The sequence below is a fragment of the Dermochelys coriacea genome, chromosome 5, assembly GCF_009764565.3.
Source record: "Dermochelys coriacea isolate rDerCor1 chromosome 5, rDerCor1.pri.v4, whole genome shotgun sequence".
Classification (NCBI taxonomy): domain Eukaryota; kingdom Metazoa; phylum Chordata; order Testudines; family Dermochelyidae; genus Dermochelys; species Dermochelys coriacea.
Window position 1 is genome coordinate 51,431,000 of NC_050072.1, and position 24,094 is coordinate 51,455,093.

At 41.7% G+C, this 24,094-nt stretch overlaps 1 protein-coding gene across 3 annotated transcripts in view; it reads right to left on the reverse strand.

The window, feature by feature from the left end:
* Positions 1-24,094, reverse strand: part of MCCC2 (methylcrotonyl-CoA carboxylase subunit 2) — a 97,206-nt gene that overhangs the window by 15,532 nt on the left and 57,580 nt on the right. For all 3 annotated transcript variants that reach the window (XM_038402314.2, XM_043514282.1, XM_043514281.1), the window contains 8 exons: positions 19,651-19,715; positions 11,325-11,424; positions 10,054-10,149; positions 8,541-8,613; positions 8,216-8,292; positions 2,035-2,101; positions 1,652-1,808; positions 684-798 (listed from right to left, as the gene is read on the reverse strand). In XM_038402314.2, coding sequence (XP_038258242.1) covers positions 684-798; positions 1,652-1,808; positions 2,035-2,101; positions 8,216-8,292; positions 8,541-8,613; positions 10,054-10,149; positions 11,325-11,424; positions 19,651-19,715 — 750 coding nt within the window. The remainder of the gene's footprint in view (positions 1-683; positions 799-1,651; positions 1,809-2,034; positions 2,102-8,215; positions 8,293-8,540; positions 8,614-10,053; positions 10,150-11,324; positions 11,425-19,650; positions 19,716-24,094) is intronic.

Here is a 24,094-nt window from a genome sequence, read left to right on the forward strand (position 1 = left end):
AGGTAAGGCTCTGTGTGTCAGAGCTGGGAACGGGGACACTAAGGAAGAAACTGGAATCATACTTGCTGGAAGTTCACCCCAATAAACATCGAATTGTTTGCACCTTTGAACTTCAGGTATTGTTGTTCTCTGTTCATGTGAGAAGGACCAGGGAAGTAAGTGGGTGAAGAAATAAGCCTCCTAGCAACAGTTAGCCACATTATAATGAAAGTTGTTTGCTTGAGTCCAGTTTACCAAGCAATCTAGATCACTCTGAATCAGAGACCTGTCCTCTTCATTATTTACCACTCCCCCACTCTTCACGTCATCTGATTTTATGTTTTCTTCCAGGTCATATACAAAAATGTTAAATAGCATAGGCCAAGAACCAATCCCTTTGAGAACCCACTAGAAACACACCCGCTCAATGACCATTTCCTATTTACAATTACATGTTGAGACCTATCAGTGAGACAGCTTTTAATCCATTTAATGGGCCCCATGTGAATTTTATATTGTTCTAGTTCTTTAATCAAAATGTTGTGTGATAGCACTCTACCAGCTCAAAGGAAAGGTATTACAATGTAAGCCAGCTACAATGCAAGATTAGATGACAATGATGGTACTCATAACACAAGAGTCTCTACTTTCATTTGGCATTTGTCCGGATCTTATCAGGGGTGAGCAGAAGAGAGTGACAGTACCTGTTTCCCCTCCCTTGCTTTTTGGTCCTTAGCTACTGTGGCCAGAACAGTTGCGGCTTGTTCTCCTCCCATCACTGAGATGCGAGCGTTTGGCCACATATAAAGAAATCTTGGACTGAAAAATACAACATTAAACAAACTTAAAACAAAACAAAGATCAGCTTTTTACCAGAGAATTAAAAAATACACTGTTGAGGTGAACAATTCTGTTATTTGTATTGATTATTTTAAAAATGTAAATTAAGCTAGAACAATACTCCATTGTTTGTAACATCATGTTATAGGGTTTGAAAAATATGCTCCATTGTTTCTATTTTAAAGGTTCTACATTTCTTAAACATTTGTCTTCCATCCCCCTCACTCACAAAAAGCGCCCCCCCGAAAAAAGCACACAAGACAGAACAAATAAACCTGTCACATGACTCTTTACTTTAGTTAACAACTGCAGCTTCAGAAACAGAGGCATTGATGCCATCAAAAAACACTATTTGAATAGTATGAACAGAGACTAAAAAAAACTAACAAAATTTTTGGGTGGATCCTATAAACATTACTCATACGATCAGACCCCCTGCATCCAATGGGATTTTCACACAAATAAGCACTACTCGTATGAATAAGGGTTACAGGATCCAGCCCACTATCGTTGCTGTGAGAGGCACAAAAAACAGCAGCCATTTTTCATTTTTTAGAAATGGAGCAATAGTTTTGTTTTCAAAAAGTTAGCTATTTTTCTTCCTGAAAATTTCCTCCACCACAACATTTTAATAATAGTTAAGTTATGAGCCTAACAATCTCCACAAGGTCCTACAGCTATTATTTACTGCTGGTCACACCCACTATGTGCAAGATGCTTTCTAAACAAAGGCAGCACAATTTCTGCCAGAGTTAAAATTAATTTTGGGGTAATGGAATTTGAAAGTCATATGAAACCTTTACTTCCCATTATAATCAGGAGTGATACTTACCTATATGCCCTTCCACACATACCATAGTTTCCAGCACCATAGGATCCGCCAATAATTACTGTTATTTTAGGTACACTGGCACAGGCTACAGCAGTTACCATCTTGGCTCCATCCTTTGCTATTCCTCCAGCTTCATAATCTCTACCAACCATGAAACCTAATACATTTTAAGATGAACAAGATCTTTCAGTTGCTAAATACTAGCTATACAGCACTCACTCAAACAAAACCATATTATAATAAATCATTGATGGGAACGGGCCTATATGTTCAGACAGGCTGGTTTCTGAGCAATTGAGATACAGATAATATACATATAGATGCTGCTTCAATGCCTGAACCTGAATGACCAGCAACAAAGCCTATTAGTCAGGTTTACTCACCTGTGATGTTCTGCAAAAACACAATGGGAATATTTCTTTGGCAACATAATTGAATAAAATGAGTTCCCTGCAAACAGAGTAAAGGTAAACTGTTAAGAGATGAACAAGTGAAGCAATATCTACAGTCACTCTGTTTGATGTTATTGTTACTCTACTTCCAATGGAAATTTTGCCATAGGCTTCAAGTGGGAACAAGGGCAGGCCCTGCTTGTCCCCTTCATCACAGGTGACACTCTGGGGGCAGGACCTACTTCTCTTCCCACTAAAGTCAATAGCAAAACTTCCACTGACTTCAATGGAAACAGAAACCTGTAACTAATGCGTAGGTTCACAGATAAAGTAACTAATACTGTATAATGGAAAATAAAAAGATAAAAAACACAGTTATGAGTGAAACCACATTTTTAAATTCCTTCCAGTGAAATCTACCCAAATCCTCAGTTCCTTACCTTTCCTAGTCTTCCAAACTACTGCACTATTCAATTTCTCCATCATTTCCATGGAGCACAGAGGAAATTCTGTCTTTTTATTCTCCCTCTTCTCATTTCCTAACTAAGGGCGATTTTACCTAATGAAGAAATGGCAGCAGATTCCTCTGCAATCAGTTACACGCTGGTAATTGCTGCCATTAGAGGTGGGGTTAATTTAAAGAACAGGTGTAGCAAACAGCAGGTAACAAAATTAAGGCTATGTCTACAGTAGCACTTTTGTCAGTCAGGGGTGTGAAAAAAAAACACCCCTGACTGACATAAGTGCTGGTATGAACAGTGCTATGTCATAGAGTGGTTGCACAGGAGACCTTGCAGTGGCACAACTGCAGCAGTACAAGGGTGCCGCTGTAAGGTCTGTAGTGCAGGCATAGCCTAAGGCAACAAGAACAATGCTGCTGTATAGAAAGCCATTAACAGGCTGAGGTCACTGCTCCTTGTAGTTCCAGAGAGGCAGACCTGCCTGAGGAAAGGCTCCAAGAGAACCTCAGCAGCAAAGGCAGTTTGGGGGCTGCACTCAAGAATTTGAAAAACTACGAAACTTTTTCTTAATTTTATTGGCTTTGTCCATTAATGTTAAATCAACATTAAATCAACTGTGCCTAAACCATCTTTGGCAAACCTACCCACAGTCATGCAGCCTTTGGGAATTTGTCCATTCCTGTCCACCCAACTCTAGCATTTCCAAAGGCCTGGTTGTTGCGGGGTGGGTGATGAGGGTTCAGGTAAAAAAAACATTTTATTGTATTATGTTTGGAGGAATCCCATACAATTAACTGAACTTGAATGCTGACTGAAATGCTGACCGACTTGGCGAGCAGGTCAGGAGGACAAAGAACCCACTAGCTCACTGAGCATGGCCAAGATCAGTGAGGCAAGGCAAAAATGCAGAGTATTTACAAAGCATCAGAGTAGCGAGATAGTCCACAAGATTATATATGCCTGAGAGTCATTGCCAAGGATATTTTAGCTTTCATACTTTCAGCCTATTATATATGGTTAGTTTTATCACATGTAAAGATAAAAAGAGCATGCTTTACATTCTTAGGTAAACATGAAAAAACAACCAACAAACTGAAATGGCTTTGACGCATTTTCTTTTTTTTTTGGGGGGGGGGGGGGGGGAAGAGGGGATCTTAATTCTGTAACACAAAATCTATGCTGTGATATCAGTATAAATTAAACTGAAAGGGCATGAAGCAGATGGTTGTACTGATACTGAAAAATGTAAACCTGACACAAATGAAAGACTTGGCTTTTCAGTCAATATTTCATATTGTTCCTTCATTTAAAAACCTTATTAATCCTCTGCTGATAGAGTTAAATTAATGACCATTCTTTCAGACCATAAACCCCTTGCGGGTGCATGATAGTAACAAAAAGCCCTGACCTTTTCACAATACCCAAATAACCCCTAGTTGCTAGGAAAGAGGAAAAAACAGTGATAATACACACAGAAGCACTCAAAAAACTAGCAATCACTATGGGGAAAAGCCACAGTAGGCAAGGTCTGCCGTTTTAAATAGGTCTGTATAGTTTTGGAACTGTTAAAAATAATGTAATGAAGAAAGCACACACTATCAGATTATGGCCCTTACAGAAGATAAATCATATGTTGTACAGACTAAGCTAAAAATTACGTAAGGGTCTCATTTATATATATTAAAAAAAAAATAGAGCAGAGCAACAGCTCTGCTCTAGTGAGGGTTAAGACCAGCTTTCTGTTTGCAGTTTGACTGTTCTAAATACTCTAATCCGTATAGTTAATCAGATTGCCTTGACATTTGATGTGCCTCATGGGGAAGGAGGGTACAGACAGTGATCCAAATTTGGGGTCATTTGAACGAGGGATTCCCAAGATACAGCCCCCCTAGAGGGGAAAAAACAGCTTTTCTTAAAGTTAACAGGTTCTGGCAACATTTTTTGCTCACATACAGAGACCAAGACAGGGCTCAGATCATCACATCAAGATCTCAGATGCTTAACGGTTACCCCAACAGAGTGCATGGCACCCACCATCCCTTTGGGAAAAATCAAATTAAAACATTTTTTGAAACAGAGTTTGCTTCTCCAGTTAGGCACATTAAGGGCTTGTTTTCATGTACAGCAGTATAGCTGCACCACTAAGGGGTTTTTGTGAAGACACTACTGCACCAACAAAAGAATTTATCTCATCAGCCTAATTAATCCACCTGCCCAAAAGACAGTAGCTATGTCAGCAGGAGAAGCCCTCCCATTGACATAGCACTGTCTACATGCGGGGGGTTAGCTGGGTATTAACTACGTTGCTCAATGGTGTGGATTTTTCACACCCCTGAGTGGTGTAGTTATACTGACATAGGTCTGTAGTGTAGACCTGGCCTAAGGTTTAAGCACTCAATGGATTATGCTGAGAATATACAGAGTGAAGTGCTAACTGTCAATAAAACTATCTCTATGTCACAGGACCTGGATGGCTTCAAGGACACGTTAGGGTTACCAATTCTGAGCAACACTCTATTCCCAGTGAACTCAAATCCAACCTAGGGCAGAAATCTGAAGTTTAAAAAAAAAGAAAAAGAAAAAAAAAGCAGGCATATTGCTCCCTTTCTGCCTCTGTCAAAGGGAAATTTTTATTCTGGGGGAAATGTAAGTCCCTCTCCCTACCTTGCTATGTGAGCTGGGATCTAAGGGTTCCTGCCCCTCCATGGTCTCTGAGCCCAGCTCTCTGTCCCCATATGTGCGCCAAGATCGGGAAACCCCAGCCCATCTACATGGGTGTAACTTCCCTTTCCTGCTCCCCTCCCCATGTGAGTATGGTTCTGGAGGGACCTTGCCTTTCTGGGGTGTGAGCCCCTCTCCCTCCCCCAGGTGAGCCGGAATCCTGCCCTCCGGGTGGGGAGCTTAGAACAGGCATGCTTGGGTCATGCACCAAGAACACATTGCTGAAACTGGGTGAGGAGTGAGGAATGGGTATCAGAAACTCTCCAGCACTTGATGGAGGGGAGCACTCATTGACATGAAAGGAGCAGTTTACATGTCTCAGAGCTATTGTTTCAGGCTGTACTCATCTCCATGTGATATTCTCTTTCAGCTAAGAACATCTCATTGAGACAAATGGACCACTGAACACCTCTGAAGCTGCTATGCTGCTGATGGATGCAGAGAGGCTCTAGTCTCCTCCTAATTTCATACAATATTATAATGGAGCACCAGCTCTGCCCTCACTATGGTTGGGAAGTCCTTCTTGTTAAAAGGATGATTCTTCTTAGTGCTCTAAAATACGTATGCTTACACAGATTGTCTTAAAATTTGCTATGCCTCATTGTACTGTAGGGTTAGTGATCCACATGTGGGGTCATTGAGCAAGGTGTTCCCAAAATACAGTCACAAGGGGGAAAAAATAGTATTTCATTGAGTTCACAGATTCTAGCAACTCTGAAGTTTGAAATGCACCCTGGGCAGAAATCTGAGAATGAACTATGAACAATTGTGAAAAATCTGCCTCTGTCCAGGTGTGGGGGGGTAGGTTGTTGATGTTTTGGTTTGGGGTGAGGGTGGGAAGTTAGAAATGCAATCTGAACACAGCGGAATATTCAGAAGGTGCTGCAATTATTTTTAAAAGAAAACAAATTACACATGTGAATGTTCATGAGCAGGGGAGAGGTGATTAGGGCTTCTAAAGAGGTTTGGGTCGCAGCGAGGAATGGGGGTATTATGGAGATGGGATAAGTGGGAATGGGCGGTTGGGCAAGGAAGAGTGTTTAGGGGACTCAGATGAAAGGGAAGGGGTAGCACAGGAAGTTGGGGGTTTAGGAATGGGGGGGCTGTCAGCTCTGAATTCTTCCTTTCTGTATATGCACTGGGATCTGGGAGAGCTCAATCCCTCTGCAGGGGTCTGAGCCCTTCTCCCTGACCACTGTGTGCTCTGGGATCTTAGGGGGCCCTACTAACCTTGGGGTGGGGTGTCTCAGTGGCCATACATAGCCCATGAAACTTGAACATTTACTCATGATGCTGCTGTGGATTTTTTAAAAACTGTTATTTTCTCAGGACCTTGCTCATATCACTATGACAGCTCATCCAAACTGCTCCAATTCACTCCTTCACCATTCAGTACACTACACCTCACACAGTTAATGCAGCCGGAGTGAATGCAGATAATTCTCAATAACTATTGCCAGCTCCAGAGGGCAAAGTGGAGGCTGCATGGGCATCTACCTTAACTCTTTATTTTCCCGGTTTTCAGAAGTGTGAGTTGTGCTGAATTTGATGTTCTGGAAGGTCACCGGTTACTGGGCAACAGTAACTCTGTGTTAATTAAGTTTTCATTTAACAGGAGAATATGGGTTGGACAGGTCTGATGACAGAAGTGGCTAAGAGTTGCCACCAAGTTTCATGGGAGGACTCTGAACACTATCATTTCACTGTTCTGAACATGTACTCTATTTGGTAATCGGAGGTTGATAAACTACTCTTATAGTGCCAGATGCAATGGCAGAAATAATAAGGGGAAAGAGAGAAAAAGTACTCCCTTGCTTTCTTGTTGATAGGAAAGCTTTTGCAATACTAATCACCAGAGAATACTGAAGGCATAAAAGGGCAATGAGGTCTTTAAAGCTGCAGAGAACTGTAGAAAATAAATGTCACCAGAAAATGGTCTTATTTATTGCAATCCTTAAAGTTCAAAAATTCTCCATTACATGCAGCTCACCTTTGTGCCTTGTTTCATACCACCTAGGAGCCAAGCAAAATCTTTTCCCTCCTTCAACTTTCTCCCAAAAGCTCTCTCTTTCCCCCAGTCTTCCTGCACTAACTTCCTCACCAGTTCTGTGAGGATTTCACCAAAAGAGACCAGGATATATGATTACTATTGTCCAGCTTCCCCCCAAAATAGAAATTCAGTTTGGCCTTGTTATCTGTTTCTTTAAAGAATCCAGAATCCCTTATTTAAATAAGACAGAATTTGGCCAATAGCCACCTTCTCACCTAAAGAGCCTCTCTGTTCCCTGATCCTTGTGTAAAAGCACTGACATATTCAGAACATTGTATTGGAGTAACACTTTTGTTTTTTAAAAAAGGAACAAAAATACATTGTACCGAGATTGTAAACAAGATACAAGGATGTATATTGTATATTAATTTTATTAGTTAGTTTCTTTCAGGAGTTACCAAGAAGAAGTATGAAAAGCAAACCTATTGTAAGTCAACAAATTGGGTACCAGAATGAGAATAAGAGTACATTAGAAATTTTGACTGGAACTAAATTCTTATCTATCACTAGAAAAATTATGATTTACTGTAATATTTCAATTTAAAGGTTTAGAATTTCACCTAACAATTACTTTTTAAAGCATTTGTATTGACTTTCCTGTAACAGCTGGAGGTTTTAGAATTTATTACTTCAACTGTGACATATCCACATAGCTTTGATTGCTCTTCTTGTAACTATACTTTCCTGTTGCCATGTCTGCCTCTTATCTGAATCAGTTATGGTAACATCACCTTTTATAAAATAAAGTAAATTACTTTCAAAATCTATCAAGGAATTTTGGTCATTTCATTTTCACATCAGATACCCACAAAGATACATCCATCAGTTATTACAAAAAAAGACCATTTTTCCCCTTGGAAATTCTGATTCAATAGTTGAGTTCTCAGTAACAATGTTCAATTAAAATTTGAAGACAGACTCAATAACACATTAAACTTGCCTTCTTTGCTGACTCGGAGAAGAGAACTCCATTGTTTCCAATAATTCCTACTGGGTAACCAAATAGTCTAGCAAATCCTGAACAGGAAAAAAGAAAAACAACAAAAAGTTACAAATTTTCAGGTACATTGACTTCACTATAAAAAATGCAGAGCTAATACTATTTTCTTGATGCAATGTCGTCTCTCTTGAGGAAAGAAAACCCTTTATTATTAAATAATTTTAAAGCTCAGCACAATGGGTGAGCCAAACAAAATTATCCCACCTGTAAAACTGGGAGAAATATTTACAGAATAATTTTTTAAAAAAATATATGTTCTAAATACCTGTGATTAATGTATCCCCATATAAGGCTTTGAATTCATCAAATTTACTTCCATCTACAATTCTAGCAATAACCTTAAGGGGGGGGAAAAAGAAGAAAATTAGTTTCCCCTCCTTATTTTAGTTTGCACTAAAATTTGTTTAGAAAGACAGGGTGCACTTTGACATTTAACTTGTCATCAAGTATTCAAGAGATTTTAAAATAACTTCATTCCATTTAGAAGATGTCAAGCATTCTGATTTATGTATTTATTTTGATGGTAGACAAAAATTAGGCTTTGGGGAAAGAACCTTTTTACCGTATAAGTTATGCTTTACCTCTATTTTCATCAAAAGAGGGTCTATTTTAAAGGAGATTTAAAGATTGAAAACATCAGGTCCCAAACTTTACACACCTTCAAAACTGAATCTTAAGCAAGTTCTTCTGTTTACTCCCATGTCAGACAGAAAAACTATTTTTTTTCCAGTCATATTAACCACAAATGGATACACTCACTATAAATTTCAAAGATAGAAAAAGCTACACACATGCATTTGCCATTCTCTTTAGAGGTACATGCATATGAAGCTTTGCTTATGTTTGGGACCTGTCATACAACAATGGACGATCAGTTTTAAAATTACCAAGATTCGGTTTTGTGACTAAGCATATGAGCATAACCAGCAAGACACATGGCAAAAGAAATGTCAACTTTAAAGAATAGGAAATCGGAGTATTCAAGTACTTCAGTGTCCCTGTAATGAAAGTGAGAATTCATATTTCCTGCTAAAGTATTTAAAGGAGGTTTCAAGCCAGGACTCTTAACTACAGACCAAATATGGTCTTGCAGGCAAAGTTTGAGTCAATAGGCTTTGCACGTGGGACCATATGTAGGGGGGCTTGGAGAGAATGCAGTCCTCTTCCCCAACCCATAAACAATATGTGAACTGATTGTGCAGCTATTATTGAGGCCTAAGGGCCCTTTAAGAGCATGTTGTGATCAGTAGATGTGCACAGTCGTACTACATATTGGGGAGCAGCACTCTGCAGGGTGAGACACCTTTGTGTGGCTGGGAGAGCTGAACTATTTCTGTTATGTTTGAGGCCTCCAGAATCCTTAAATGAGGACAGAATTCTTTGCATCTAGCTCTACAGAATTAGCAAAAAAAGAATGCTAAAATACTGTATCCAAGCAGTGGCCACGTGGTGTAGAAGATCTGCAAACCTATTATTTAACTGTAGTCTTGGCAACCTTTTAAAAATACTTTTAAACTCTAACCTTTGTTAATCGTATTTTCAAGAGAATAATAGAAAAGTGTTAAATTTTTAACAATGCATTGACATTTTACTGGGCTTACCAAAACAAGAACATTTAAAATATTAGAAGATCCTATAATAATGGAAGATTCATCAAGCCCAATAGCTGTATTCTGAAGACAAATGTTGAGGAATAAATGAAGCATGCCTTCCTGCAAGGAAACTCAGTGCAAAAAGTATTTTGTGTGTGTATTTTGCAGCTACATTTTTATCCATACCTCTTTGACATCAAAGTTTCTTTTAAGCTGATCCCCAACTATTCCATATAATTCATCAGCAGGATATAAAGGCTCTTCTGATGGTTCTATAGTCACCTGTAACAATTTAATAAAGCTATTAAAATGACAAAGAAATTATTTCACACCATGATAAGCCAAAACAGCCTAATTAATTTCCCAACTACCCCGTTCATAGCTCCCCTTTCACCACTCATGCTCAAATCACTCTACTGGCTTCCAACCTTGTTTTGCATCAAGTTCAAGCCCCTTACACTGAAGGATCTGAACAGCATCACTCCTCTCCTTCTTTCTGTCCCTAACTCCTACTAGTGCACGTCACCTCTGCCCATGCTCCACATTCCTCCCACTTCACCAAAACTTTTGCATCTTTCTCCCTTTTGCATATCTGCACCCTGTCCCCACCTAGATACCAGGGTAATTGGCACATTATAAACCGAAAAAGATTTTTTCCAGGCCATTACTTATGTTTACATACCCTCTCCTCCTTCAGCCAGTGTACTCTATCTCCTCAGTCTGACCCTCTGACCTAAGCCAATTCCTCCACTACAAGCCATTCACCCTTTACATCAAACCTACCCTGTTATTTTAAAATCAACAAGACACGTGATGAGCCTGAATTATTAATGATTTGAGTGCACCCTCTCCCTCTCCACTTCCTTTGTTCATTACTGTCTAAAACCCAGTTTCAAGGAGGTATTTCAGCATTTACCTGACTTGAAGCATGAGGAGGTCCCACTGATGTCACTGGGACTGACTGCTCATATGATTAAAATTAAGTATGTTGTGGAATTGGGCCTACCTTAATTTTGAGTATATTTCTGAAACAGTTACCCCCAAACCCCTGCTTACTCCTGCATGTAGTCCCATCAGTTTCACTGGGACTGCATATAGGAGCACATACTTGCAAGATTAGACCTTTAGCTCTTTGGGACAGGAACCATGTTTTTTTTCAATGTTGAAAATGTATTTAATGTCAGACATACCAATGCACTATAAAATAATAAGGAAAAACTAGAAAAACAAGGTGGGTAAGATAATATCTCTTACTTTGAGCTACACAGAGCTCTTCTTCAGCTCTGTGTTATTCAAAAGCTTCTCTCACCAACAGAAGTTGGTCCAATAAAAGATATTACCTCACCCATGTCTCACAAATATCCTGGGCCCAACATGGCTATGATACAGCAAAAAAAGGAAAAATTATACAATTTAGAAAATGTATTATGTTAAAAAAAAATCACATATATACTTACATCTACTTTCTTTTGGTAATTTAAACTCCTCACAACTTTCCTAGCTAGATGAAGTGCATGATTATCATCCAAAGCATAGTGATCAGTTACACCAGACTTTCTGTACAAATGTAAATATATATATATATATATTTATTATGTATGTAATATACACTACACATACACAAAAAACTGATAAAAATGAGAGTTTTTAAAATACTTTGGCCAATATTTTAAAAATTAGATGCCTAAAACCAGGCTCCCAAATCCATATTTAGGAACTTAACTTAACATACAGTTTCAATTTTTTTACATTTGTAAAGAGACCACAAAGTTGGCAGACATCATATTTGCACTCCCCTTTTCTTGTATATTTTTGCACCATCCATGTAGTTCCTTACATCGGTTTAAAATACAAAGTGTTTCAATATTTAAAATAAAATCTAGTTTGAGCAACCCAATATTTATAAGTAAGTGAACAATAAAAAACAATGCATGTTGAAGAATGAAGAACTATTAGGGAAGAAAAATTTCAATACTAAACTTCTAAAATATGAGTTAAAACAGTGAATGAAAATAACTGAAATCATGGGAGAAATTTGACAGTGATTTTAAAATATCATTAATTACCTTAACAATAACACTTCAATCACCAGTAAACTGAAGTACAAATGGAGCTTATTTATTCCTTTTATTATAAAGGAATGCTTACATTTTGCTTTTTTTTCCCCTTCCCATTCTGAGAACGTGAAAGTATATGTTATTTCAATTTTGATAGTATAGACTCTTTACAAATGTTCCTTTTATCATTGGACATTTTGATTTAGTGTACAATAAGCTACAGTTGACCATAAAGGAAAGAATCCTAGAAGGTATAAGATGTATGACCTTTTCCATGATTTAATAATCTAATAGCATAAAACACAGAATGCACAATAGAAATATACCTATAATGGACATGTTATTGCAGTTGATATATAATAACAAAAACTTTGTTCCAACATATGATACCCACACTGCCATACTTACAACAATAGAATGAGTCTGTCATACAAGTTCTTATAATACTACCAATTCAATAATCTCAAAAATGCCAAAATAAAAAATACCAAGTCTTAAATTAAAAAAAAAAAAAAATCTTGAATAGCCGATAATAAAGTATTACCAGTAAAATACAACACTACAAAGTCTGGGAATCTGAGGTCAAACATGGTACCTAGAGACTTCCTAGAATTTCCTTCGTTATTGCACAGGGACACCATTTTCAATACAATTTCCACTACTATCATTGGATGGGGGCTGTGGGCATTAAATGTGTACATTTAAATAACTGGACTGGTAAGTTATGGAAGTGAGTTGTCTTTCTCTGAAAAAATGGTTACTCACCTTCTCGTAACTGTTGTTCTTCAAGATGTGTTGTTCATGTCCATTTCAAATCAGGTGTGCGCATGCGCATATGCACGGTAGCCGGCCGATTTTTCATAAAGCAGCCTCCATCGGGTCAGCCGGGGCGCCCCCTGGATTTGCACCTTCATGGTGCTCAATATAGAGCCCTGCCAACCCGCCATCCCATCAGTTCCTTCTTGCCAGCTACTCTGACAGAGGGTGGGTATTCAAATGGACATGAATAATACATCTCCAAGATCAACAGTTATGAGATGGCGAGTAACAGTTTTTTTCTTCTTCAGTGCTTGTTCATGTCCATTCCAATCAGGTGACTCACAAGCCCAAGTTCAGGGGTTAGAGCCGTCTACCAACTGGAGCACTGCTCTTCCAAAGGCTGCATCGTCTCTGGCCTGCTGCGTGATCGCATAGTGCATGGTGAAAGTGTGTATGGAGGCCCACGTTGCTGCTCTGCAGATTTCCTGGGTGGGAACCTGTGCCAGGAACACAGTTGAAGAGGCCTGAGCCCTGGTGGAGTGTGCAGTGATCGGAGGAGCAGGCATCTTCATCAGGTTGTAGCACTCATGGATGCAGGACGTGATCCATGATGAGATGCGTTGAGAGGAGACAGGAAGACTTTTCATTCTGTCTACCACTGCCATAAATAACTGGACAGACTTTCAGAATGGCTTCTTTCTCTCAATGTAGCGCTCTGCGGACATCTAATGAGTGAAGACTTTGCTCCCTGCCACTGGAGTGTGGCTTAGGATAGAACACTGGGAGGAAGATGAACTGGTTGATGTGAAACTGGGAGACAACCTCTGGGAGGAACGCTGGGTGAGGCCTGAGCTGAACCTTGTCTTTATGGAACCCATGTAAGGGGGCTCTGATGTCAGTGCCTTGAGCTCAAACATCCTTCTGGCTGAGGTTATCACTATGAGAAACAATACCTTGTACGACAGATAGAGCAGGGAGCATGTTGCCAAAGGTTCAAAGGGTAGTCCCATGAGTCTGGAAAGGACCAGATTGAGATCCCAAGCCAGGACAGGCTGTCGGACATGCGGGTATAGCCTGTCAAGACGTTTAAGGAAGCGGCTGACCATAGGGTTAGCAAAGACTGAGTGGCTGTCTGCGCCAGGGAGGAAGGCAGAGATGGTGGCCAAGTGAACCCTTATTGATGACATGGACAAGATAGTCTAATATAAATGGTACAGAGGCGAGCATCGGGGACGAACAGTGCTGCGCTGACCAGATTGAAAATCTCTTCCACTTGGCAAAGTAGGTGGCTCTCATGGAAGGTTTCCTACTGCCAAGGAGGAGCAACTTGAGGTTAGGGTGTTGGAGACGACTATGATCCTAAATTAGTAAATCTGGGAAGAGCAGCATGGTGATTGGAGCTTCCACGGACATTTCCAGGAATGATGTGTACCAGGGCTGGTGGGGCCAGGCTGGAGCTAACAATATCACCAAAGCTTGTTGTCAGGGTTCCCTCCCCACTCTGAACTCTAGGGTACAGATGTGGGGACCCGCATGAAAGACCCCCAAGCTTATTTCTACCAGCTTAAGTTAAAAACTTCCCCAAGGCACAAATCCTTCCTTGTCCTTGGATGAGTACTGCTGCCACCACCAAGTGAGTAAGACAAAGATTCAGGAAAAGGACCACTTGGAGTTCCTGTTTCCCCAAAATATTCCCCCAAACCGCTTCCCCCCCTTTCCTGGGGAGGCTTGAGAATAGCTAAACAAGGTGAGCACAGATCAGACTCTTGGCTTTTTAGGACACTAAAAACCAGTTAGATTCTTAAAAAACAGAACTTTATTATAAAGAAAAAAAAGTAAACGAAGCACCTCTGTAAAATCAGGATGGAATGTAATTTTACAGGGTAATAAGACTTAAAACACAGAGGACTCCCCCCTAGACAAAACTTCAAAGTTATAAAAAACAGGGATAAACCTCCCTCTTAGCACAGGGAAAATTCACAAGCTAAAACAAAAGACAAATCTAATGCATTCCTTGCTATTACTTACTATTTCTATAATATGAGATGTATCATTTCAGTAGGAGCTGGATTACTTCCTTGGTCTCTCTCTTTGTCTCTGGAGAGAACACCCAAGAAACAAAAACAAAACAAAAACCTTCCCCCACAGATTTGAAAGTATCTTCTCCCCTTATTGGTCCTTTTGGTCAGGTGCCAACCGGTTATCTGAGCTTCTTAACCCTTTACAGGTAAAGGAGGGATTTTATGCTACCCTTAGATGTATGTTTATGACACTTATTCCCTCCGTATCTTGAGGAGCACCTTGTGAATGAGAGGGATAGGCGGAAACGCATACAGGGGACGGCCTCCCCATGGGAGGAGGAACGCATCCACGATGGAGGCCGGGATGTGATTCAGGAAGGAGCAAAACTGCTGGCACTTCCTGTTGCCTCACGTAACTAACAGATCTATCTAAGGAAAGCCCCACTGATGGAAGACTGAGGTCACCATGTCCGGGTGAAGGAACCACTCGTGGCCGTGGAACAACCTGCTGAGATTAGTCTGCCAACTCGTTCTGCACTCCAGGATGCTACAATGCTTGCAGATGTATTGAGTGCTCTTCAAAGAAGTCCCACAACATGAGAGCTTCCTAGCACAGGGGAGAGGAACGCACACCGTTTGTTGATATTAGAACATCGCCGTGGTGTTGTCTGTCATAACTGATACACATCTCCCTATCAAGTGGTCTCGGAAAGTCTGGTACACAAGGCGTACTGCTCTGAGCTCTCTGACATCGATGTGGAGAGCAAGTTCTGCCTGAGACCAAAGGCCTTGTATCCTGAGGTCTCCCAAATGTGCTCCCCAGCCCAAGGCTGACGCATCTGTCATTAGCAAGAGGGACGGCTGAGGGCTGGTGAAGGGGACCCCTGCACATACTATCTATGGGTCGAGCCATCACAGGAGGGAGTCAAGTAGCATGCAAGGCAGGATTACAATCCTGTCCAAGCTGCCCCGGACTGGCTGATACACTAACGTTAGCCATGACTGAAGAGGTCAAAGTCTGAGTCTGGCATACTGTACTACGTAGAACGAAAAGGAGTACTTGTGGCACCTTAGAGACTAACAAATTTATTAGAGCATAATGCTCTAATAAATTTGTTAGTCTCTAAGGTGCCACAAGTACTCCTTTTCGTTTTGCGAATATAGACTAACACGGCTGCTACTCTGAAACCTGTACTACGTAGGTACAAGAAGCCATGTGTCCCATGATTTTCAGACAATTTCTTGCTGTGCTGGAGGGGAACTGGCTGAGACCTTGTATGATGTCACCGAGGGACCGAAACCTTGCTTCTGGAAGGTATGCCCTGGCTTGAGTCGAGTCCAGTACTGCCCCTATAAATTCTATCCTCTGAACCAGGGACAGTGTTGATTTCCCCTCGTTCAGAAGAAGGCCCAGTTTGTCGAACATAGCCCTTATGAAGTAGACTTGTGCTTCCACGTGAGACCTGGAGTGGACCTTGATGAGCCAGTTGACACGGTACAGGAACACCTGTACCTGCTGTCTGCGCAGGAACGCAGCCACAAATGCCATGCACTTAGTAAAAACACGAGGCGCTGCTGACAGGTTGAATGGGAGGACTGTGAACTGGTAGTGGGTGTTTACCACAAACCTGTGGTATTTTCTGTGGGACAGTTACTGCTATATGAAAGTCCACGTCCTTCACGTCGAGGGCGGCATACCAGTCTCCTGGATCCAATGAAGGGATGATGGAGGCCAAAGAGACTATGTGGAACTTGAACTTCTTTACAAATTTGTTGAGTTCTTGCAGGTCTAGTATGGGTCTGAGCCCTTGGCTTCCAGTATTAGGAAATCCTGAGAATAGAAACCCCTGCCCTTCTGCTCCTGAGGAACCTTTTCCACTGCTCCTAGTGAAAGGAGTGAGTGCACCTCCTGTATAAGGAGTTGCTCATCAGAAGGGTCCCTGAAGAGAGACGGGTAAGGGAGGTGGAAGAGCCGGAGGGCACAGAATTGGATGGAGTATCCCCTCTCCACCTTGCGGAGCACCCAGCAGTCCAAAGTCCTACGGGACCATGCCCAGTAGAAAGGGGACAGTCGGGAGGAAAAGGTAGATCCAGTTTTTGTTCTGGTGCACCGTCCTTGACCACACCTTTAAAAGGCTAGTTTGGGGCCAGAGGATGGTTTGGGTTGGCCAGAGCCCTGGCCTAAGGATGGGTATGGCCTTTTTCTGCCATTCCTAGTCCTTCTCTGGGAGTCGTCCTGTTGGTAGAACCGTGGAGGAGGTTGAGGCCTGAAAGGTTTCCGCTGCATGGCAAGAGTGTGTAGGCCTAAGGATTTAAGGGTGGCTCTAGAGTCTTTTAGGCTGTGTAGCCTTTTATCTATCTTCTCCGAAAACAGAGTTACACCCTCAAAGGGGAGGTCCCATATGGTCTGCTGAACCTCATACAGGAGACCTGAGACCTGGATCCTGGAGCCCCTTCTCATGACCACCTCTGTAGCCATGACTCTCGTCATGGAGGGAAGCTCAAGAGATCAGCTTGCCCTCCTCAACCAAGGCCAAAAACTTGGCATGGGAGTCTAGAGGGAGCAGCTCAGCAAATTTTGGCATTGCAATAGAAGTATTAAAAGAGTACTGACTGACAGTGGCCTGTTGGTTGGAAATATGGAGCTGCAATCCACCCGTGGAATAGACCTTCCTCCGGAAAAAGGTAAAGGTTTTTTAGCCTCCCTGTTTTTAGGGAAGGGGCCTTGAAAACCCTGCCACTCACGCTGGTTAGCAGCATCCACAACAAGCGAATCAGGTTGCAGGTGGGAATAAAGATGTTCATAACCCTTAGAGGGTACAAAATATCATAGTTCATTGCACTTGGCAGTGGGTGGCAATGAGGCTGGGGTCTGCCACAGGGTTTTGCTGGTGTCCACAATAGTTTTTATGAGCAGTAGGGCAATACGGGAAGGTCCAGAGAGCGCGAGGATATTCATCATGGGATTGGAGTCCTCTGTTACCTCCTCTGCCTTGATGCCCAAACCCTGGGTCACTTGGTGCACCAAGTGCTGCAACACCCGATTGTCCTCAAGCGCCGGGGCTAAGGTGGTACCAGCCAGCACCTCGTCTGGTGACGACAAGGAGGAAGTCCCAAATAATAGCAACTGCTCCCTGCCAGCGGCACCCAATGGATCCCGTGACTCTTGGGGGTCCCGTGCAGGAGCAGACACGGATGGTGCCTGGCTTGGTGATGGGGCTGTCAGCATAGAACTCGGGGTCGCTGTCAGTACTGCTGGCGGCATCGGAGCCGCTGTCGAGGCCAGTGCTGATGCCAGTGTTGAAGCCACAGTGGTGCCGAAGCTGGTCCCGGAGCCGGCGACGGCGCCACAGTCAATGGTGTCAACGTTGGTGGCAGTGGTTCAGTGGCTGGTTGCTCAGCCGGTGGGATAAAGGTGGCCGAAGCCACCGAAGTCGCTGCTGAGTGGGACCCTTGGTTCCTTCCCTGGCTCTGGTGAAAGGTCCAGGAAGTCCAGAAAGGCCACTGAGAGGGGTTCTGCTACTGCGGTGGCCACGGCGCCGGGTAAGCCTGTCTGTCCCACTGCGACCTGGACCTGCTGCTCCTGCTCTTATCCGAACAGTAGGTATCTGACTCCAACTCTGAGGTCTCCAAAAACGAAGACCACGGAGGAGCCATGCTTCGGGGCACCGAGTGGCGGAAGCTCAGGGACCGACTGGATTCTCTCTCCACAGGTGTCGGTGCTGGAGGGTGCCACAGAGGAGAATGCCAGGATATCATTGCCAGCTTCCCTCTGGATTGCACCTGGGGTCACGGTGATGCAGACAGGGATGGAGCCACCTCTGTGCTAGGGGGCGAGAATGGCACTGTGGCATGCAGCAAGTCTTGAGCTGCTTACAAAGCCACCGGTGTCAAGGGGAGCGACAGCTGCTGGCCAGTAGAGTCTGGCGATCACGATTGGCCCAGACTCAACTGCCTCACCTGGGCAGGAGTCAACTCGGCCCTGTCCGGGGATCTAGTGCTGTGGCCCAACTGAGGTCTCACACCTGTTGGCTCCTTAGACTTAGCTGGGGAAAAATGCTCTCTCTCCAGCTTCTTCTTCTTCTGTGACACCGGCGACTGAGACTGGTGCCTGGCCAACTGGCCACGAGAGGAGCTGTGCCGGTGCTGAGCATCTCAAAAGGAGTCCTTTTTCAGCACCGGTTCCCAGGATGACCGTGCCAGAGCACTCCCCACCGACGTGCCGTGTGTAGGGCCCCCCGACCCAGGGTGTGAGTGGGGGCAAAGAGCTGCCTCCATTAGGAGAACTTAAGCCACTGTTCCCTTTCTTTAATAGTTCTGGGATGGAACTCGTGGCAGATCCTACACCAGTCCTTTTGGTGACCTTCCCTTAGGCACCTTAGACAAGAAGTGTGGGGGTCACTCTTTGGCATGCACTTAGTGCAGACCTCACAGGTTTTGAAACCCAGGGACCGCAGCATACCTCAGTTCCAGGGAGTCGGAAGGCGGGGAACCCCCAACTAACTCTAACTAGCTACTATACAACTAACTAGAGAGAACTATACACAAAAAACAGAGATAAAGGCACTAGCTAAGCAAGGGCTATGGGACATTCCAGCTAACTGTCACTGGCGGTAAAATGGAACTGAGGGGTTGGCGGGTGGGCAGGGCTCTATATGGAGCACCATGAAGGCGCAACTCCAGGGGGTGCCCAGGCCGACCTCACAGAGGCTGCTATGGGAAAAATCTTCCGGCTACCATGCACATGCACACACTTGATTGGAATGGACATGAACAAACACTTGAAGAAGAATAATTAGCTATTGGTCATTGCTGGACTAGGATACTAAACTAGGTGGACCAACCTGCTTTAGAAAAATCTTTTGATCAGTTCATTTTTAGCCCCATTAAAAACTAAAGGGGGTATGTGGAAAATGATAAACTCCAGGGGGTTTTGTTTGTTTTACCGGCAGTGAAGATCAGCACCTCCAAGGTCCTCTGCTGATACCTCCTCACCAGTTGCAGCTTTAACCTATAGCATATAAACAGCAGAATCAGGGAAAGAGTTTGCACTTACTTCACATGAACGTTTAGAAAAGTTTAGTACTAAAAAGAGATCCTCTCCAAATGTTTCTTCACTAACTAGCCTCAGTCATGTTTCTGCAATATTTTCCTGCTATAGTATTTAAAATGTGCTAAAATGGTATTTTTTAAATTACCCAAATTTCATGGAATTCATACCTTCATTATTCAGCATTTACATTTAAGCTCTATATCCACAAAGCTCTTTCTTATACTAATGTGTGTGGGTATATGTGTTACCTGACCATTATTTTTTAGATTAAAACCATCACCTAATGCATACCTTGTAAAAGTTATTACTCATCAATAGATTATTAGTGTAAACCATTTTTAATCTAGCTACAGGTATTCTGCTCTTTTTCACAAAGCTAATGTTAATGTCAAATGGGATGCTGTGCTCTATCCATAAATGTTCCAAGTGAGAACCACAAATGTCAGACTTGTATTCAATTCCTGGAATATACCAATGCCAAAATTAAATAATTCCTTTTTCAAATGGAATGTCACTAGACAAACCATTTCCCTACTTGCACATGGTACTAGCTTATACATTTTCTGATTCAAAATCTACTCTAATATTCAGTTATTTTCTTGACAAACTTTTACAAATGTCAAATGTTTAATTTAGTTATTCTATAATTAACCTTAAAACAATCTAAGTCCACCTGTGCATTACTGAGTCTTGTCTCACAACCACAAAATAATTTAACAAGAAACCTTTTCTAAAAAGAGCACCTTTATAAAAGAAAATTGTCAGAATTAAGGGTGATCCTCCTAAAAATAACAAGACGATGTGAAGTAACTTGGGTTTGTCAAAAGGATTTGACAGTGTAATTTAGGAGTGATAGAATTTCTACCTATAATAAAAAGAAAAGGAGTACTTGTGGCACCTTAGAGACTAACAAATTTATTAGAGCATAAGCTTTCGTGAGCTACAGCTCACTTCATCGGATGCATTTGGTGGAAAAAACAGAGGAGAGATTTATATACACACACACAGAGAACATGAAACAATGGGTTTATCATACACACTGTAAGGAGAGTGATCACTTAAGATAAGCCATCACCAGCAGCAGGGGGGGGAAGGAGGAAAACCTTTCATGGTGACAAGCAAGGTAGGCTAATTCCAGCAGTTAACAAGAATGTCAGAGGAACAGTGGGGGGTGGGGTGGGAGGGAGAAATACCATGGGGAAATAGTTTTACTTTGTGTAATGACTCATCCATTCCCAGTCTCTATTCAAGCCTAAATTAATTGTATCCAGTTTGCAAATTAATTCCAATTCAGCAGTCTCTCGTTGGAGTCTGTTTTTGAAGCTTTTTTGTTGAAGTATAGCCACTCTTAGGTCTGTGATCGAGTGACTAGAGAGATTGAAGTGTTCTCCAACTGGTTTTTGAATGTTATAATTCTTGACGTCTGATTTGTGTCCATTCATTCTTTTATGTAGAGACTGTCCAGTTTGGCCAATGTACATGGCAGAGGGGCATTGCTGGCACATGATGGCATATATCACATTGGTAGATGCGCAGGTGAACGAGCCTCTGATAGTGTGGCTGATGTGATTAGGCCCTATGATGGTATCCCCTGAATAGATATGGGGACAGAGTTGGCAACGGGCTTTGTTGCAAGGATAGGTTCCTGGGTTAGTGGTTCTGTTGTGTGGTGTGTGGTTGCTGGTGAGTATTTGCTTCAGATTGGGGGACTGTCTGTAAGCAAGGACTGGTCTGTCTCCCAAGATCTGTGAGAGTGATAAGTCATCCTTCAGGATAGGTTGTAGATCCTTGATGATGCGAGAGACTGCTGAATTGGAATTAATTTGCAAACTGGATACAATTAACTTAGGCTTGAATAGAGACTGGGAATGGATGAGTCATTACACAAAGTAAAACTATTTCCCCATGGTATTTCTCCCTCCCTCCCCACCCCCCACTGTTCCTCTGATATTCTTGTTAACTGCTGGAATTAGCCTACCTTGCTTGTCACCATGAAAGGTTTTCCTCCTTTCCCCCCCCTGCTGCTGGTGATGGCTTATTTTAAGTGATCACTCTCCTTACAGTGTGTATGATAAACCCATTGTTTCATGTTCTCTGTGTGTGTGTGTATATAAATCTCTCCTCTGTTTTTTCCACCAAATGCATCCGATGAAGTGAGCTGTAGCTCACGAAAGCTTATGCTCTAATAAATTTGTTAGTCTCTAAGGTGCCACAAGTACTCCTTTTCTTTTTGCGAATACAGACTAAAACGGCTGCTACTCTGAAACCTACCTATAATAAAACAATGTAATCTCATGTTTTTTGCATTAATTACTATTGAAACACATCTATTGATGTACCTTTCCAAAATAATAATTAGCATAAATGCTTCATAAATAAAGATTTCTCCAAAGCTGAAAAAAACACTGTGTAGTTCAAAGGAAGAGGGATGTAGGTGGCAGAGCAGACAAAGGGAGAGAAAAATATCACTATTCTCATATCACTTTTTGAATTTCAAATTCTGAATTTAATCCAAGAATCTGATTAACTAAATTAAAAACCATTTACTTGCAATAAGAAAATACTCATAAAATTATTAAATTTTGACTTATTCATTAACAGGGATAATACTTTCATATCTGAATCCCTGCATATATATAAAATACACACATTCATCATATATTGCTATTGTGTGTAGTATTTCACATCCACTGACTAAGTGCTAAGAAGTGGAGCCTGATTATAATTCCAGTGATTGTATCAATGAGTTTTGAAAATGGGGTGGAAAACAACTGTAACTACTACTGTGGTCACTGGAATTATGCCATTTATCAGGAAAAAAAATTATGTTAAGCTACAGTGAACACTGATGAAAGTTATGAAAATGTATGCAAGGAATCTGGTATCATATGTTATTACAGATATAAAAAGTCAGAAGGATGCTTATACTGAAGCCAGTCACCTGCACCAATCTGGTCAGTTGTCCCTGTATCTGAAATGGCTAAGAGTTTCTCTGCTACTGAGGTGACAACCAATGAAACCTTGTGAAAGGGCCATTATGCCACAGCTGATGGCCAGTCTGATTAGGCAAGAAGCAGACCACACTGGTCTGGTTATTAATCCATATAAAACTAAGCCCCTGGCAATTACCATCACACAGCCTTCAGCTCCAGAACACAACCAGCCAGTATTAACCTGTCTAGATGGAACATCAAGCAGGTGGCAACTATCATATACTTGGAAAGCATCATAGATAGTGCTAGAGGATACTCAAAAGATGTTGACACTCATGTAGCAGCAGCTGCTGCCATATTTTGGTCCCTTCAGCAACCTCTAGAGGGATGTCATGACATCAAGTATGCTACAAAGCTGCAGATCTATAGAACCACAGTTATACCAACTTTATTGCACAGCCGTGAAATGCGAGTGCTGTGGAAGGCTGAAGACTGATGTTTTGGATTCTTGTCATCCTCGTCAGCTGCTACATATTAAGTGGCAGGACAAGGTTAACAATGAGGATATTCGTAGTTGAACCCAGCAGTAACTTTTATCAGCACTGGTTTTGTTTTTGTTTTTTTACCAGTTTTCTTTGTAAGGACATATTAAGATGGAAGACCAAGTTTACCCAAGAATGCTGCTACGTGGCCAGCAATCATATGGCCACCAAAAAATCTGGTGGTGTAATAAGATTGCCAATGAAGGACGTAAAGTGAGTAACCATCCAGGCCATCTTCAGAGCCTAGGTAGAGATCCATCTAGGTGGTGCTCAATCTGCAAGGATTGAGATTTGCCAAGAGACAAATTTATATAGAGAGATTTCTTCATCTTTGGAAACTTCGTTTTTATAAAATAAGTATCCTGAATGTTGTCAAAAAGTATTTTTGTAGAAATTCTTCCAAGTAATTGCTAGAAAAATTATGAGTGTGAGATATATGCACATTCCACATGCATGTGGTGGTGATATACATGTGATAAGTTACAGACCCATGTGACAGATTTTACTTTGCACCTATTTTCATAATTTATCACATGGCTCTGGTATGATGATAATTATGTGCCTATAAGCGTAACATTGGACCTCTGCCCATTGATTCATCTGTGCCTGGATCATCACCAATATTCCAGATGTCTGAGCATTTATTTTAAAAATCAACCTGCTTAAAAAACTTTTCTTTCTCCAAAAGTGGAATTTTCTCTCTACAATTATACTGACCCAAGAGGAATAAAATAGTGCCTTGGACATGAGACTAGTTTATGGTCAAATATCTCATGTCCCTCCTATGGCTAAAAATAGGAACTTTATACTATATTGCATCCACTAGGATGTGAAATACTCTGTAATACATTAAGTGTTAATA